The 16,805-nt window shown below is 42.8% G+C and overlaps 1 protein-coding gene across 8 annotated transcripts in view; it reads right to left on the minus strand.

Annotated features, from left to right (window-relative positions):
* The window catches only part of LOC139267254 (nuclear receptor coactivator 7-like), a 177,021-nt gene that overhangs the window by 63,209 nt on the left and 97,007 nt on the right, over positions 1 to 16,805 (minus strand). For all 8 annotated transcript variants that reach the window (XM_070885284.1, XM_070885282.1, XM_070885283.1 and 5 more), the window contains 4 exons: positions 6,273 to 6,346; positions 5,986 to 6,093; positions 5,776 to 5,883; positions 4,454 to 4,612 (listed from right to left, as the gene is read on the minus strand). In XM_070885284.1, the coding sequence (XP_070741385.1) occupies positions 4,454 to 4,612; positions 5,776 to 5,883; positions 5,986 to 6,093; positions 6,273 to 6,346 (449 nt within the window). The remainder of the gene's footprint in view (positions 1 to 4,453; positions 4,613 to 5,775; positions 5,884 to 5,985; positions 6,094 to 6,272; positions 6,347 to 16,805) is intronic.

A 16,805-nucleotide genomic window follows, 5' to 3' on the forward strand; every position in this document is an offset into this window, starting at 1 on the left:
CCATTTACAAAATCGGCGCGAGTGTAGGCTCTGCGCCCCTGGGCGCCACGCCAGGCAGACAAGGAGCTGCAGAACGCTCCAGAATTGCGAGTTTTTTTTTTAGGCGCCGTTTTAGGCGCGAAAAACGGGCGCCCAACTCGGAGGGGCGCCTGTTTTTTATCGTGTGGAAATTTGGGCCCATTGTGTTTGACTGATTTGGGGGTGGGGAGGAGAGAGTAGATTTGATGCATCTCAGTGGAAGCAGTTTTCACTTCAGTTGCTCTCCATAGTTAACAGTTAACCCAGCATCTGTTTATGTTTGGGTTCTAAGCTCACCACCAGTTTCTCCCGCCTCTCCACGCTGTCAAAGGCAGCATACAAAGGCGTGCTTTGGAGAGGATCGTAAAAGGAGCGGTGAGCTCCACAATGGATGAACAGGCGTCAATTCAGTGTTGCACGCCGATTGACTCCATGCTCCTGCTAACTAAATTACTTTCCGTTAGTGCAGGCAATGACAGCTTTGCCGACCTACCGTGCCTTAACGGCCAGCGCTAACACCTTCAATTTCTAGGTCATAAGAACATAAGAAATAAGAGCAATAGGCAGCCAATTGGTCCCTCAAGCCTGCTCCGCCATTCAATAAAATCATGGTTGATCTGATCATGGACTCAGCTCCGCTTCCCTGTCCGCTCCTCATAACCTTTTACTCCCTTATTGTTCAAAAATCTGTCTATCTCCACCTTAAATATATTCAATGACCCAGTCTCCACAGCTCTCTGGGGCAGAGAATTCCATACATTTACAACCCTCTGAGAGAAGAAATATCTCATCTCAGTTTTAAATGGGCGACCCCTTATTCTGAGACTATGTCCCCCAGTTTTAGTTTCCCCTATGAGTGGAAATATCCTCTCTGCATCCACCTTGTTGAGCCCCCTCATTATCATATGCTTCAATAAGATCACCTCTCATTCTTCTGAAATCCAATGTGTATAGACCCAACCTACTCAACCTATCTTCATAGATCAACCCTCTCATCTCCGGAATTAATCGAGTGAACTAGGTTGCATAGATTGTAAATAGCTGAGGCCCAAGCACTGATCCTTGCGCTACCCCACTAGTTACAGCCTGCCAACCAGAAAATGATCCATTTATTCCTACTCTGCGTTTTCTGTCAGTTAACCAATCCTCAATACATTACCCGCCGCCACTCTCATGAGTCCTAATTATGTGTAATAACCTCTTGTGTGGCACATCAAATGCGTTTTGGAAAATCCAAATACATTAGATCCACTGGGTTCCCCCTTATTTATGCTGCGAGTTACAACCTCAACAACTCTTAATAGATTTGTCAAACACGATTTCCCTTTCAGAAATCCACGTCGACTCTCCCCAATCATATTATGATATTCTAAAAGTGCTCAGTAACCACTTCCCTAATAATGGATTCCAGCATTTTCCCGGATGTCAGGCTAATTGGTCTATAGTTTCCCATTTTCTTTCTCCCTTTTCTTGAATAGCGGGGTTACATTTGCTACCTTCCAATCCATGGGGATTAAAAATAAGAACATAAGAACATAAGAATTAGGAACAGGGGTAGGCTATCTAGCCCCTCAAGCCTGCTCCGCCATTCAATAAGATCATGGCTGATCTGGCCGTGGACTCAGCTCCACTTACCCGCCCTCTCCCCGTAACCCTTAATTCCCTTATTGGTTAAAAATCTATCTATCTGTGACTTGAATACATTCAATGAGCTAGCCTCAACTGCTTCCTTGGGCAGAGAATTCCACAGATTCACAACCCTCTGGGAGAAGAAATTCCTTCTCAACTCGGTTTTAAATTGGCTCCCTTGTATTTTGAGGCTGTGCCCCCTAGTTCTAGTCTCCTCGACCAGTGGAAACAACCTCTCTGCCTCTATCTTGTCTATCCCGTTCATTATTTTAAATGTTTCGATAAGATCACCCCTCATCCTTCTGAACTCCAACGAGTAAAGACCCAGTCTACTCAATCTATCATCATAAGGTAACCCCCTCATCTCCGGAATCAGCCTAGTGAATCGTCTCTGTACCCCATCCAAAGCCAGTATATCCTTCCTTAAGTAAGGTGACCAAAACTGCACGCAGTACTCCAGGTGCGGCCTCACCAATACCCTATACAGTTGCAGCAGGACCTCCCTGATTTTGTACTCCATTCCTCTCGCAATGAAGGACAACATTCCATTCGCCTTCCTGATTACCTGCTGCACCTGCAAACTAACTTTTTGGGATTCATGCACAAGGACCCCCAGGTCCCTCTGCACCGCAGCATGTTGTAATTTCTCCCCATTCAAATAATATTCCCTTTTACTGTTTTTTTTCCCCAAGGTGGATGACCTCACATTTTCCGACATTGTATTCCATCTGCCAAACCTTAGCCCATTCGCTTAACCTATCCAAATCTCTTTGCAGCCTCTCTGTGTCCTCTACACAACCCGCTTTCCCACTAATCTTTGTGTCATCTGCAAATTTTGTTACACTACACTCTGTCCCCTCTTCCAGGTCATCTATGTATATTGTAAACAGTTGTGGTCCCAGCACCGATCCCTGTGGCACACCACTAACCACCGATTTCCAACCCGAAAAGGACCCATTTATCCTGACTCTCTGCTTTCTGTTCGCCAGCCAATTCTCTATCCATGCTAATACATTTCCTCGGACTCCGCGTACCTCTATCTTCTGCAGTAACCTTTTGTGTGGCACCTTATCGAATGCCTTTTGGAAATCTAAATACACCACATCCATTGGTACACCTCTATCCACCATGCTCATTGTATCCTCAAAGAATTCCAGTAAATTAGTTACACATGATTTCCCCTTCATGAATCCATGCTGCGTCTGCTTGATTGCACTATTCCTATTTAGATGTCCCGCTATTTCTTCCTTAATGATAGTTTCAAGCATTTTCCCCACTACAGATGTTAAACTAACCGGCCTATAGTTACCTGCCTTTTGTCTGCCCCCTTTTTTAAACAGAGGCGTTACATTAGCTGCTTTCCAATCCGCTGGTACCTCCCCAGAGTCTAGAGAATTTTGGTAGATTATAACGAATGCATCTGCTATAACTTCCGCCATCTCTTTTAATACCCTGGGATGCATTTCATCAGGACCAGGGGACTTGTCTACCTTGAGTCCCATTAGCCTGTCCTACCCCCCTAGTGATAGTGATTGTCTCAAGGTCCTCCCTTCCCACATTCCTGTGACCAGCAATTTTTGGCATGGTTTTTGTGTCTTCCACTGTGAAGACCGAAGCAAAATAATTGTTTACGGTCTCAGCCATTTCCACATTTCCCATTATTAAATCCCCGTTCTCATCTTCTAAGGGACCAACATTTACTTTAGTCACTCTTTTCCGTTTTATATATCTGTAAAAGCTTTTACTATCTGTTTTTATATTTTGCGCAAATTTACCTTTGTAATCTATCTTTCCTTTCTTTATTGCTTTTTTAGTCATTCTTTGCTGTTGTTTAAAATTTTCCCAATCCTCTAGTTTCCCACTAACCTTGGCCACCTTATACGCAATGGTCTTTGATTTGATACTCTCCTTTATTTCCTTGGTTATCCACGGCTGGTTATCCCTTCTCTTACCGCCTTTCTTTTTCACTGGAATATATTTTTGTTGCGCACTATGAAAGAGCTCCTTAAAAGTCCTCCACTGTTCCTCAATTGTGCCACCGTTTAGTCTGTGTTTCCAGTCTACTTTAACCAACTCTGCCCTCATCCCACTGTAGTTCCCTTTGTTTAAGCATAGTGCACTCATTTCTGACACAACTTCCTCACCCTCAATCTGTATTACAAATTCAACCATACTGTGATCACTCATTCCGAGAGGATCTTTTACTAGGAGATCGTTTATTTTTCCTGTCTCATTACAGAGGACCAGATCTAAGATAGCTTGCTCCCTTGCTGGTTCTGTTACATACTGTTCTAAGAAACAATTCCATATGCATTCTATGAATTCCTCCTCCAGGCTACCCCGTGCGATTTGATTTGACCAATCGATATGTAGGTTAAAATCCCCCATGACTACTGCCGTTCCTTTTTCACATGCCTCCATTATTCCCTTGATTACTGCCCGCCCCACCATGAAGTTATTATTTGGTGGCCTATAAACTACACCCACCAGTGACTTTTTCTCCTTACTATCTCTAATCTCCACCCACAATGATTCCACAATGATTCAACATTTTGTTCATTAGAGCCAATATCGCCTCTCACAACTGCCCTGATATCAACCTTTATTAACAGAGCTACCCCACCTTCTTTCCCTTCTTGTCTATCTTTCCGAATCGTCAGATACCCCTCTATGTTTAATTCCCAGTCTTGGCCACCCTGCAACCATGTTTCTGTAATGGCCACCAAATCATACCCATTTGTAATGATTTGTGCCGTCAACTCAAATGAAAAAGATTCAAATTTATCAAGATAATCACTGTGGTTACCTCGCCATCTGTTATGTATCTGCAGTTCATTTTCAAAAACTTTTCAGTAAGTGGTTCATCATCTTCTGAACCTGATGATGTTACTCTCACAATAGATTGTGTGTACACTGGTGAGGAGAGGAAATTCCTTGCAGTTACTTTTCTTGCAAGATCAGCATCCTGTAAAGGTTGGATTCGTCAATTAAGTTTACAAGTTAAAGTTACTATGAAATTAAAGTAGCTCAAGAATTGATAACTATATCTCTGCTGATGCTTTTTCATGCATATTTACATTAAAAAATCTTCTGGTCTAACAGGATCTGCATACAGTTTACAGGGTCTAAATCAGTGGTGGGCAAAATACGGCCCGTGGGCCATATAAGCACCGCCAAGTCATTCTATCCGGCACGCTTGATGGGACAGAAATACAACCCGATCTGGAGCTCGAGCTGCATAATCGTCTATCCACTTTCACTTCTCATGGGTCAGAGACAGATCTGAACTGCAGCCAAGCCAAAAAATAATAGTAATACTTCATTCAAATTAATAATTCACAAAAGCGATTCTCCCCAGGCTGGATCTTAAAAGGATCCGTTCAGTGATTCTGGGCCCCAATGGCGGACATCCATATCCAGATTGCACTGCGTACTCGAATATGCCCTATCCATTTTAGTGTGAAGTCATGGCTACTCATCTTCACTAATTTTTTACCAAAAAAAAGTGGTCGGCAGTGCATCTTTCCTCTCCTGGTATCCAGAGTACGATGGCAGGGGAGTTCTCAATTGGCACCAATTAGGGCGGCATTAGTAATCTTTGCAGAGGGACATAAGGGTGACTGAGGTGGAAAAGTGATGCTGATACAGGCTCTAAAGAGTGCACAGTTCTATTCCACAGCAGTGATTTAGAGACCAGAAGATGCCACAACATTTTCAACTTTTATCTCTGATTCATTTCTAAGCAGTATTGAATACATGTTGTGTGTGTAAGACAGCATCTGACTACTACCTGAATTTACATTTATGCAATATTTATGTTTATCCCTCTATTTATTTCGCGGGCGGTCCCTTTAAATTTGCTGTGCGGCCGGCCACAATACTGCCGCACATGCACAGTATCTCTTCCAGCAGCAGGAGCTGGGGAGCGGACTGCGTAATTAGTGGAAACTTGGTGGGCGGCCCACAACAGCTCACCAAAACTTATTAAGTGGCCCTCCAGCCCAAATAATTGCCCACCCCTGGTCTAGATTATGAGTTTCCCCCCCAATATAGGCATCCTGTAAAGGTTAGATTACAAGTAATGTATTATTTCTAGAACAAGTATTGGATAACAACTTGAATACTTACTGGAAGCTTATCATACTCAGCATCAGATGACGGTGGAGTAGGAGGGCTTCCACATTCTGGGGAATTTACTGCACCAGGTGAGCCATGTGTATCTGGTACGTATAAAATCTGAAAGATGCAGAAGGCACTTTGAATTTGAGCAACCTCCAAAATATTTGTCAAATATTAAATTAGTATTTGAGAAATTTTACAAAGTTATTAAAGCCATACCTGACCAGGAACAACAACACGACTGAAAAGCCTGTTAATCTGCACAAGTTCATTTGGAGTAACATCGAATTTCAAAGCTATGGTATTAAGTGTATCTCGAGACTCAGCCTACAATATATTAAAAACATTTGAATTGTATCTCATATTACAGTCATCATCTTAAACAATAATATTTCTTTCCCATTACCTCTTACATAAATATTTTTTCCACTATACGCAACTTCTCAGCTAGATTTATATGAATAGCAATTAAAATACATCTTACAAATCAGTAATTGAAGTCTTACCGTATATTCAGTGGTCCCCATTGGCTTCTGAGCAACCATTTTCTTTTCCTTCTCATTGTTTATCTGACTGTCACCTTTTTTTATAAAAAGTAGAAAATATCAAACAAATCTCTATATTTAAACATTAAGTTAAATGTAATTACTAATTTTACATCAACACCAGTCAACTGTTCAAAAACTTTAAGAAACAATCTTAAGCAGTTTATAAAACCATATTCTATAGCTCAGATCTCTTCAAAATATATACTGTTATTTTCTGGTGGCCAATTGCAAATTATCAATAAACTTGCAGTGACTGGATTACAATTGTCACTCCTTCTTTTACAAAGTCAAATGCCAACTTAAAAAAACTATCCCCAATGTGTATATAAGTAAAAGGTATATGGCCAGGACTTACAGGCACTTTGCTCATTTCAGGTATCAATTTAAGATCATTATGTGCAAGATTACTACATGATAATCATTGCTAAGTATCCATTCTTTTCTTTATATCTCTAGCTTTGATATATTAAAATTCTTCCATATAAGCACACTTCCTGTAAGAACATAAGAAATAGGAGCAGGAGTAGGCCACCCGGCCCCTCGAGCTTGCTTCGCCATTCAATAGATCATGGCTGATCTGATCGTGGACTCAGTTCCACTTCCCTGCCTACTCCCCATAACCCTTTATTCACCTATCGCTCAAAAATCTGCCTATCTCCGCCTTAAATATATTCAATGACCCAGCCTCCACAGCTCTCTGGGGCAGAGAATTCCATAGATTTACAATCCTCTGAGAGAAGAAATTTCTCCTCATCTCAGTTTTAAATGGGCGATCCCTTATTCTGAGACAATGTCCCCTAGTTTTAGTTTCCCATATGAGTGGAAATATCCTCTCTGCATCCACCTTGTCGAGCCCCCTCATTATCTTATATGTTTCGATCAGATCATCTCGCATTCTTCTGAACTTCAATGAGTATAGGTCCAAACTATCTTCATAAGTCAACCCCCTCATCTCCAGAATCAACCTGGTGAACCTTCTCTGAACAGCCTCCAATGCAAGTATATCCTTCCTTAAATACAGAGACCAAAACTGTACACAGTTCTCCAGGTGTGGCCTCACCAATACCCTGTACAGTTGTAGCAGTGTATTTGGACTTCCAGAAGGCATTTGACAAGGTGCCACATAAAAGGTTACTGCACAAGATAAAAGTTCACGGGGTTGGGGGTAATATTAGCATGGATAGAGGATTGGCTAACTAACAGAGAACAGAGAGTTGGGATAAATGGTTCATTCTTGGGTTGGCAATCAGTAACCGCAGGGATCAGTGCTGGGACCCCAACTATTTACAATCTATATTAACGACTTGGAAAAAGGGACTGAGTGTAACGTAGCCAAGTTTGCTGAAGATACAAAGATGGGAGGAAAAGCAATGTGTGAGGAGAACACAAAAAATCTACAAAAGGACATAGATAGGCTAAGTGAGTGGGCAAAAATTTAGCAGATGGAGTATAATGTTGGAAAGTGTGAGGCAGAAAAAAAATCAAAGAGCAAGTTATTATTTAAATGGAAAAATATTGCAAAGTGCTGCAGTGCAACAGGACCTGGGGATACTTGTGTATAAAACAGAAAAGGTTAGTATGCAGGTACAGCAAGTGATCAGGAATGCCAATAGAATCTTGGCCTTTATTGCAAAGGGGATGGAGTATAAAAGCAGGGAAGTCTTGCTACAGTTGTACATGGTATTGGTGAGGCCACACCTGGAATACTGCGTGCAGTTTTGGTTTCCATATTTACGAAAGGATATACTTGCTTTGTAGGCAGTTCAGAGAAGGTTCACTAGGTTGATTCTGGGGATGAGGGGGTTGACTTATGAGGAAAAATTGAGTAGGTTGGGCCTCTACTCATTGGAATTCAGAAGATTGAGAGGTGATCTTATCAAAATGTGTAAGATTATGAGGGGGCTTGACAAGGTGGATGCAGAGAGGATGTTTCCACTGATGGGGGAGACTAGAACTAGAGACCGCCCATTTAAAACTGAGATGAGGAGAAATTTCTTCTCTCAGAGGGTTGTAAATCTGTGGAATTCGCTGCCTCAGAGAGCTGTGGAAGCTGGGACATTGAATAAATTTAAGACAGAAATAGACAGTTTCTTAAACGATAAGGGAATAAGGGGTTATGGAGAGCAGGCAGGGAAGTGGACCTGAGCCCATGATCGGATCAGCCATGATCGTGTTGAATAGCGGAGCAGGCTCGAGGGGCCGTATGGCCTACTCCTGCTCCTATTTCTTATGTTATTATGACTTCTCTGCTTTTATACTCTATCTCCTTTGCAATAAAGGCCAACATTCCATTGGCCTTCCTGATTACTTGCTGTACCTGAATACTCACTTTTTGTGTTTCATGCACAAGGATCCCTAGGTCCCTCTGTACTGCAGCACTTTGCAATTTTTCTCCATTTAAATTATAATTTGCTTTTCTATTTTTTCTGCCGAAGTGGATAACCTCACATTTTCCAACATTATACTCCATCTGCCAAATTTTTGCCCACTCACTTAGCCTGTCTATATCCTTTTGCAGATTTTTTGTGTCCTCCTCACAATTTCCTTTCTCACCCATCTTTGTATCATCAGCAAACTTGGCTACATTACACTCGATCCCTTCATCCAAGTCATTAATATAGATTGTAAATAGTTGAGGCCCCAGCACCGATCCCTGCGGCACACCACTAGTTACTGTTTGCCAACCGGAAAATGACCTATTTATCCTGACTCTCTGTTTTCTGTTAGATAGCCAATCCTCTATCCATGCTAATATATTACCCCCAACCCCGTGAACTTTTATCTTGTGCAGTAACCTTTTATGTGGCACCTTATCGAATGCCTTCTGGAAATCCAAAAGCACCACGTCAACTGATTCCCCCTTATCTACCCTGCTTGTTACATCCTCAAAGAATTCCAGAAAATTTGTCAAACATGATTTCCCTTTCATAAAACCATGCTGACTCTGCTTCACTGAATTATGCTTTTCCAAATGCCCCGCTACTGCTTCCTTAATAATGGACTCCAGCATTTTCCTAACAACAGATGTTAGGCTAACTGGTCTACAGAAACATAGAAAATATGTGCAGGAGCAGGCCATTCAGCCCTTCTAGCCTGCACCGCCATTCAATGAGTTCATGGCTGAACATGAAACTTCAGTACCCCCTTCCTGCTTTCTCGCCATACCCCTTGATCCCCCGAGTAGTAAGGACTTCATCTAACTCCCTGTTGAATATATTTAGTGAATTGGCCTCAACTACTTTCTGTGGTAGAGAATTCCACAGGTTCACCACTCTCTGGGTGAAGAAGTTTCTCCTCATCTCGGTCCTAAATGGCTTACCCCTTATCCTTAGACTGTGACCCCTGGTTCTGGACTTCCCCAACATTGGGAACATTCTTCCTGCATCTAACCTGTCTAAACCCGTCAGAATTTTAAACGTTTCTATGAGGTCCCCTCTCATTCTTCTGAACTCCAGTGAATACAAGCCCAGTTGATCCAGTCTTTCTTGATAGGTCAGTCCCACCATCCCGGGAATCAGTCTGGTGAATCTTCGCTGCACTCCCTCAATAGCAAGAATGTCCTTCCTCAAGTTAGGAGACCAAAACTGTACACAATACTCCAGGTGTGGCCTCACCAAGGCCCTGTACAACTGTAGTAACACCTCCCTGCCCCTGTACTCAAATCCTCTCGCTATGAAGGCCAACATGCCATTTGCTTTCTTAACCGCCTGCTGTACCTGCATGCCAACCTTCAATGACTGATGTACCATGACACCCAGGTCTCGTTGCACCTTCCCTTTTCCTAATCTGTCACCATTCAGATAATAGTCTGTCTCTCTGTTTCTCCCACCAAAGTGGATAACCTCACATTTATCCACATTATACTTCATCTGCCATTCATTTGCCCACTCACCTAACCTATCCAAGTCACTCTGCAGCCTCATAGCATCCTCCTCGCAGCTCACACTGCCACCCAACTTAGTGTCATTCGCAAATTTGGAGATACTACACTTAATCCCCTCGTCTAAATCATTAATGTACAATGTAAACAGCTGGGGCCCCAGCACAGAACCTTGTGGTACCCCACTAGTCACTGCCTGCCATTCTGAAAAGTACCCATTTACTCCTACTCTTTGCTTCCTGTCTGCCAACCAGTTCTCAATCCACGTCAGCACACTACCCCCAATCCCATGTGCTTTAACTTTGCACATTAATCTCTTGTGTGGGACCTTGTCGAAAGCCTTCTGAAAGTCCAAATATACCACATCAACTGGTTCTCCTTTGTCCACTTTACTGGAAACATCCTCAAAAAATTCCAGAAGATTTGTCAAGCATGATTTCCCTTTCACAAATCCATGCTGACTTGGACCTATCATGTCACCATTTTCCAAATGCGCTGCTATGACATCCTTAATAATTGATTCCATCATTTTACCCACTACTGAGGTCAGGCTGACCGGTCTATAATTCCCTGTTTTCTCTCTCCCTCCTTTTTTAAAAAGTGGGGTTACATTGGCTACCCTCCACTCCATAGGAACTGATCCAGAGTCAATGGAATGTTGGAAAATGACTGTCAATGCATCCGCTATTTCCAAGGCCACCTCCTTAAGTACTCTGGGATGCAGTCCATCAGGCCCTGGGGATTTATCGGCCTTCAATCCCATCAATTTCTCCAACACAATTTCCCGACTAATAAAGATTTCCCTCAGTTCCTCCTCCTTACTAGACCCTCTGACCCCTTTTATATCTGGAAGGTTGTTTGTGTCCTCCTTAGTGAATACCGAACCAAAGTACTTGTTCAATTGGTCTGCCATTTCTTTGTTCCCCGTTATGACTTCCCCTGATTCTGACTGCAGGGGACCTACGTTTGTCTTTACTAACCTTTTTCTCTTTACATACCTATAGAAACTTTTACAATCCGCCTTAATGTTCCCTGCAAGCTTCTTCTCGTACTCCATTTTCGCTGCCCTAATCAAACCCTTTGTCCTCCTCTGCTGAGTTCTAAATTTCTCCCAGTCCCCGGGTTCGCTGCTATTTCTGGCCAATTTGTATGCCACTTCCTTGGCTTTAATACTATCCCTGATTTCCCTAGATAGCCACGGTTGAGCACAGTTTCCTGCTTTTTGTCTGCCTCCTTTTTTTAAAATAGGGGCATTACATTTGCGGTTTTCCAATCCGCTGGGACTGCCCCAGAATCCAGGTAATTTAGGTAGACTATAACCAATGCATCCATTATCTCTGCAGCCACTTCTTTTAAGACCCTAGGATGTAAGCCATCAGGTCCAAGGGACTTGTCTGCCTTTAGTCCCATTATTTTACCGAGTACTACTTCTTTAGTGATAATGATTGTATTAAGTTCCTCCCTCCCTATAGCCCCTTGATTATCCACTATTGGGATGTTTTTGGTGTCTTCCACCGTGAAGACCGATACAAAATATTTGTTCAACGTCTCTGCCATTTCCCTGTTCTACATTATTAATTTCCCAGTCTCATCTTCTCGGGGACCAACATTTACTTTAGCCACTCTTCCTATAGAAACTCTTACTATCTGTTTTTATATTCCGTGCTAGTTTACTTTCATAATCTATCTTCCCTCTCTTTATCATTGTTTTAATCATTCTTTGCTGCCTTTTAAAAGTTTCCCAATCCGCTGGCTTCCCACTCGTCTTGGCCACGTTGTATGCCCTTGTTTTCACTTTGATACCATCCCTTATTTCCTTAGTCAACCGCAGATGGTTATCCCTTCTCTTACAGTCTTTCCTTCTCATTGGGACATATTTTTGTTGCGAGGTATGAAATATCTTTTTAAATGTCTGCCACTGCTCATCAGTCGTCTCATACTTTCATCTATTTTCCCAGTCCACTTTAGCCAACTCTGCCTTCATACCTTTGTAGTCTCCTTTATTTAAGCTTAGGACACTGGTTTGAGATCCAACTTTCTCACCCTCCAACTGAATTTGAAATTCAACCATGTTATGGTCACTCATTCCTAGAGGGTCCTTTTACTAGGAGATCATTTATTAATCATGTCTCATTACACTGTAAATATAACAATTACTTCCTGTAATAAGTTTTCTATTTCCAGTGCACACAATTAATATCTAATTATTGCTATATGACTCACTCCAGTTCAGTTTTTCCCAGCTAGCGAGCTGTATTTCTGAGCTAGATGCCATTCATAGCTCAAGCCCTGTGAAGATTGGACTGTTCACCTGGCCTCCTACCAACTATCCCCTCTGACCACGCGCCAGACATAGTGCCCAACCCATCCTATCCCAACAGACTCCCCAGTTACAACTCCGCAATCATCAGTCTTCTCACCCACTCTAACCCCCTGTTGCTAGCAAGATGAAGCCTCATCCTCATGCTACTTGCCAGGTACAGAGCTGCAACCAGTTGTTAGTTGTTCAAAATATACTTTTTAAAAATGAATTCATAAGATGTAGGCATCGCTGGCAAGGCCAATATTTATTGCCCATCCCTAATTGCCCTGGACTAGGTGGTGGTGAGCCAGTTTGAACCACAGCAGTCCGTATGGTGAAGGCACTCCCACAGTACGGTTAGGTAGGGAGTTCCAGGCTTTTGACCTAGCGGCGATGAAGAAACAGCAATATATTTTCAAGTCAGAACGATGTGTGACTTGGGAGGGGAACTTGCAGGTGATGGTGTTCCCATGCACCTGCTGCCCTTGTCCTTCTAGGTGGTAGAGGTCGTGGATGTGGGAGGTGCTGTCGTAGAAGCCTTGGCGAGTTGCTGCAATGCATCTTCTGGATGATACACACTGCAGCCACAGTGCGCCAGTAGTGGAGGGAGTAAATGTTTAAGATGATGGTTAGGGTGCCAATCAAGTGGGCTGCTTAGTCCTGGATGGTATCGAGCTGCTTGAGTGTTCTTGGAGCTGCACTTATCCAGGCAAGTGGAGAGTATTCCATCACACTCCTGACTTGTGCCCTGTAGATGGTGGAAAAGCTTTGGGAGTCAGGAGGTGAGTCACTCACAACAGAATACCCAGCCTCTGACCTGCTGTTGTAGCCACAATGTTTATGTGGCTGGTCCAGTTAAGTTTCTAGTCAATGGTGACCCCCATGATGTTGATGGTGGGGGATTCGACAATGATAATGCCATTGAATGTCATGGAGGGATTGTTTAGACGTTCTCTTAAATTGTATTTACTAACATATGTAGTGCAAGTGCATTAGCGCTTTAAAAAAAACTAAGCAAATTGTATAAAAATGTCCTTGGGCGGGAGGGACAGATGAAAGCTGACAAGTCTATATTCTCCTGCATTCCCTCCAACTACCTGGCAATATTATTAAATCCAAGTCCATCCAAAAGCACTGCTAGATCCTAAGCTCTCCACCATAAACCAGAACTTACCCTCATGCTCTTAGAAATGAAGATATCTCTCCCCAGTCCTCTCAGACACTGTGATTCCCCCTCCTCAGTACTCCCAACACCCCAAGATCACCACCTGTACAAATGGTTCTGGATCTCTATCACCCTCCCAACACGGCCATTCCTCTAATCATGACTCCCAGTGCACCTACACCCAAACTCTCTCCCATATTCACTAACCTCTCCCCAAACACTTTCTGTAGCTTGCCACCCCATCCCACTGCCCAAGGCCACCATCTCTCAGCAACTCACCAACACTTTCAGAATCCCAACACATCAGGCCTGGTAATGCTGAAGCACAGTACTCCTAGACTTATAGACTCTCCTCTCCACAATATTTCCACATCCCACCAGCCTCTCCAGAGCTCCTACATCTCCAGAACCACCATCCCAACACTACCAGGCCACAAATGCCCTCCGTCACTCAGCATTACTACACACCTAACTGCCTACAACCTGGAATATCTTCATATATTCCCCATACTTTTTAAAAAAAGGAGATAAACAAACATGCAAGAATAAAAGCCACTGATTTACAATCTCATGAAAATAGACAATCGCATAATTCAATCTCAAAAATAGCAACACTCCCACAATATTTTGCAATAAAATCCCAATTTGACTTATTCAATCACCGCATATGTCTCAATCCTACAAGATATAAAAACATAGCCTGAACTCATGTGAGCAAAGATGCAAAAATCTGCATATACCTGATATACACACATTCCTCATTGTATTTGTAATCTGCATGTAGATGTGAACATGCAGAATTTGCACTCCTGTATCCAAAATCCTTTGCTATCACAAATATTAATTATAAAATAATCCAATTACCCACACCAAAAATATATTAGAAAACATAATTTACAAAGTATTAAACAACATCTATGCAACAGATCACTTTTTTTTTTATTCGTTCATGGGATGTGGGCATCACTGGCAATGCCAGCATTTATTGCCCATCCCTAATTGCCCTCGAGAAGGTGGGGATGAGTCACCGCCTTGAACCACTGCAGTCCGTGTGGTTAAAGTACTCCTGCATTGCTGTTACGGAGGGAGTTCCAGGATTTTGACCCAGCGGTAATGAAGGAACGACGATATACTTCCAAGTCAGGGTGGTGTGCAACATCGAGGGCCACTAGCAAGTGATGGTGTTCCCATGCGCCTGCTGCCATTGTCCTTCTCGGTGGTAGAGGTCGTGGGTTTGGTATGTGCTGCTGAAGATGCCTTGGCGAGTCGCTGCAGTGCATCTTGTAGATGGTACACACTACACCAGTGGTGCAGGGAGTGAATGTTTAAGGTGGGGTGCCAATCAAGCGGGCTGCTTTGTTCTGGATGGTGTCGAGCTTCTTGAGTGTTGTTGGAACTGCACTCATTCAGGCGAGTGGAGAGTATTCCATCACACTCTTGACTTGTGCCTTGTAGATGGTGGAAAGGCTTTAGATAGTCAGAAGATGAGACACTCGCCACAGAATAGCCAGCCTCTGACCTGCTGTTGTTGCCATTGTATTTATGTGGCTGGTCCAGTTACGTTTCTGGTCAATGGTGAACCCCCTGATGTTGATGTTGGGAGATTCGGGAATGGTAACGCCGTTGAACGTCTAGGAATGTCTGCATGCAGGCATGGACTGCTTCATTGTCTGAGGAGTTGCGAATGGCACTGAACACTGTGCAGTCATCAGCGAACATCCCCACTTCTGACCTTATGGTGGAGGGCAGGTCATTGATGAAGCAACTGAAGATGGTTGGTCCTAGGACACGGCTCTGAGGAACTCCTGCAGCGATGTCCTGGTGATGATTGATCTCCAACAACCACAACTATCTTCCTTTGTGCTAGGTATGACTCCAGCCAGATGAGAGTATCCCCCTGAGTCCCATTGACTTCAGTTTTACGAGGGCTCCTTAATGCCACTTTTGGTCAAAATACTGCCTTGATGTCAAAAGCAATCACTCTCACCTCACCTCTGGAATTCAGCTCTTTTGTCCATGTTTGGACCAAGGCTATAATGAAGTCTGGAGCCGAATAGTCCTGGCGGAACCCAAACTGAGCATCGCTGAGCAAGTTATTGGTGAGTATTGTTTCTGAACCATAATTTACTGTGACAACCTATTCTGTCTCCCCTTCTACACCTCTACCTTCAGCTTACTATCAACTGGCACGGTTATATTTCCTAATGCCTCAACAATTGACTGCACTTTAGTTGATGTTCCTGGAACAAGAAACTGTTGATCCATTAGTGGATACTACTCCAATCACAGTGAGAAATTAAAACACACACAAAATACCAATTCTGATTAAAGTTTAACCTTCCTATTAAGAGTTGATCGGCCTCCAGTGCATTTCCAACATATTCTGTTTTCGTTTTAGAATCTGAACATTCGCCGACTTCTCAAACTTGCCTGTCCTGTATTTTGTTAGTGAGGATGTTGCTGAAGTTTGCAGACGAACTTTGCATATTCAAGGGCAAGTGGTTTAGTGCAGCAAGGCGCCCCACAATTTTTAAAACTTGCTGCATGTAGTGTGGTTTTCTACCAGAATATCACAATTTTGCATTAAAAATCCTAGAGAATGAAAAATACGGTCTCTGAGCAGTAACTTAACCAAAATGTCACAACACACTGCTGGAATCTCCCTGTCTAAAAGAGCAGACTTTAAGTTCTCAAAGAAAAACTTTTTTTAAAAGCGAGTACAAAAAAAAGCAAAATACGGCAAATTCTGGAAATCAAACAAGAACAGAAAAAAAGTTGGAAGTACAGCAACTGTGGAGAGAAGAGTCAATATTTTGAGCTAAGCTTCTTCAGGGAAAAGAAATGAGAGATGAAGCATATTAATGGAATTCTTTTTTTTAAAAAAGGTGGGGAAAGAAAAAAGTGAAAAAGCATCAACGGAATGATTGTTGGATGATCTCAGATCTCAGCCAAGAACAACTTACATTTACATTGCGCCTTTAACATAGCAAAACATAAAATGCTTCACAGGAGCATTAGCAAACAAACTTGAACAAACCAAAGAAGGAGATAGTCGAACAGGTGACTAAAAGCTTGATCGATGAGGTAGGTTGCGGAGTTGCGGAGTTGGAGCTGAAGGTGGATTCACTCTGGAGCATCCACGAT

Source organism: Pristiophorus japonicus, chromosome 7, assembly GCF_044704955.1.
Source record: "Pristiophorus japonicus isolate sPriJap1 chromosome 7, sPriJap1.hap1, whole genome shotgun sequence".
Lineage (NCBI taxonomy): Eukaryota > Metazoa > Chordata > Chondrichthyes > Pristiophoridae > Pristiophorus > Pristiophorus japonicus.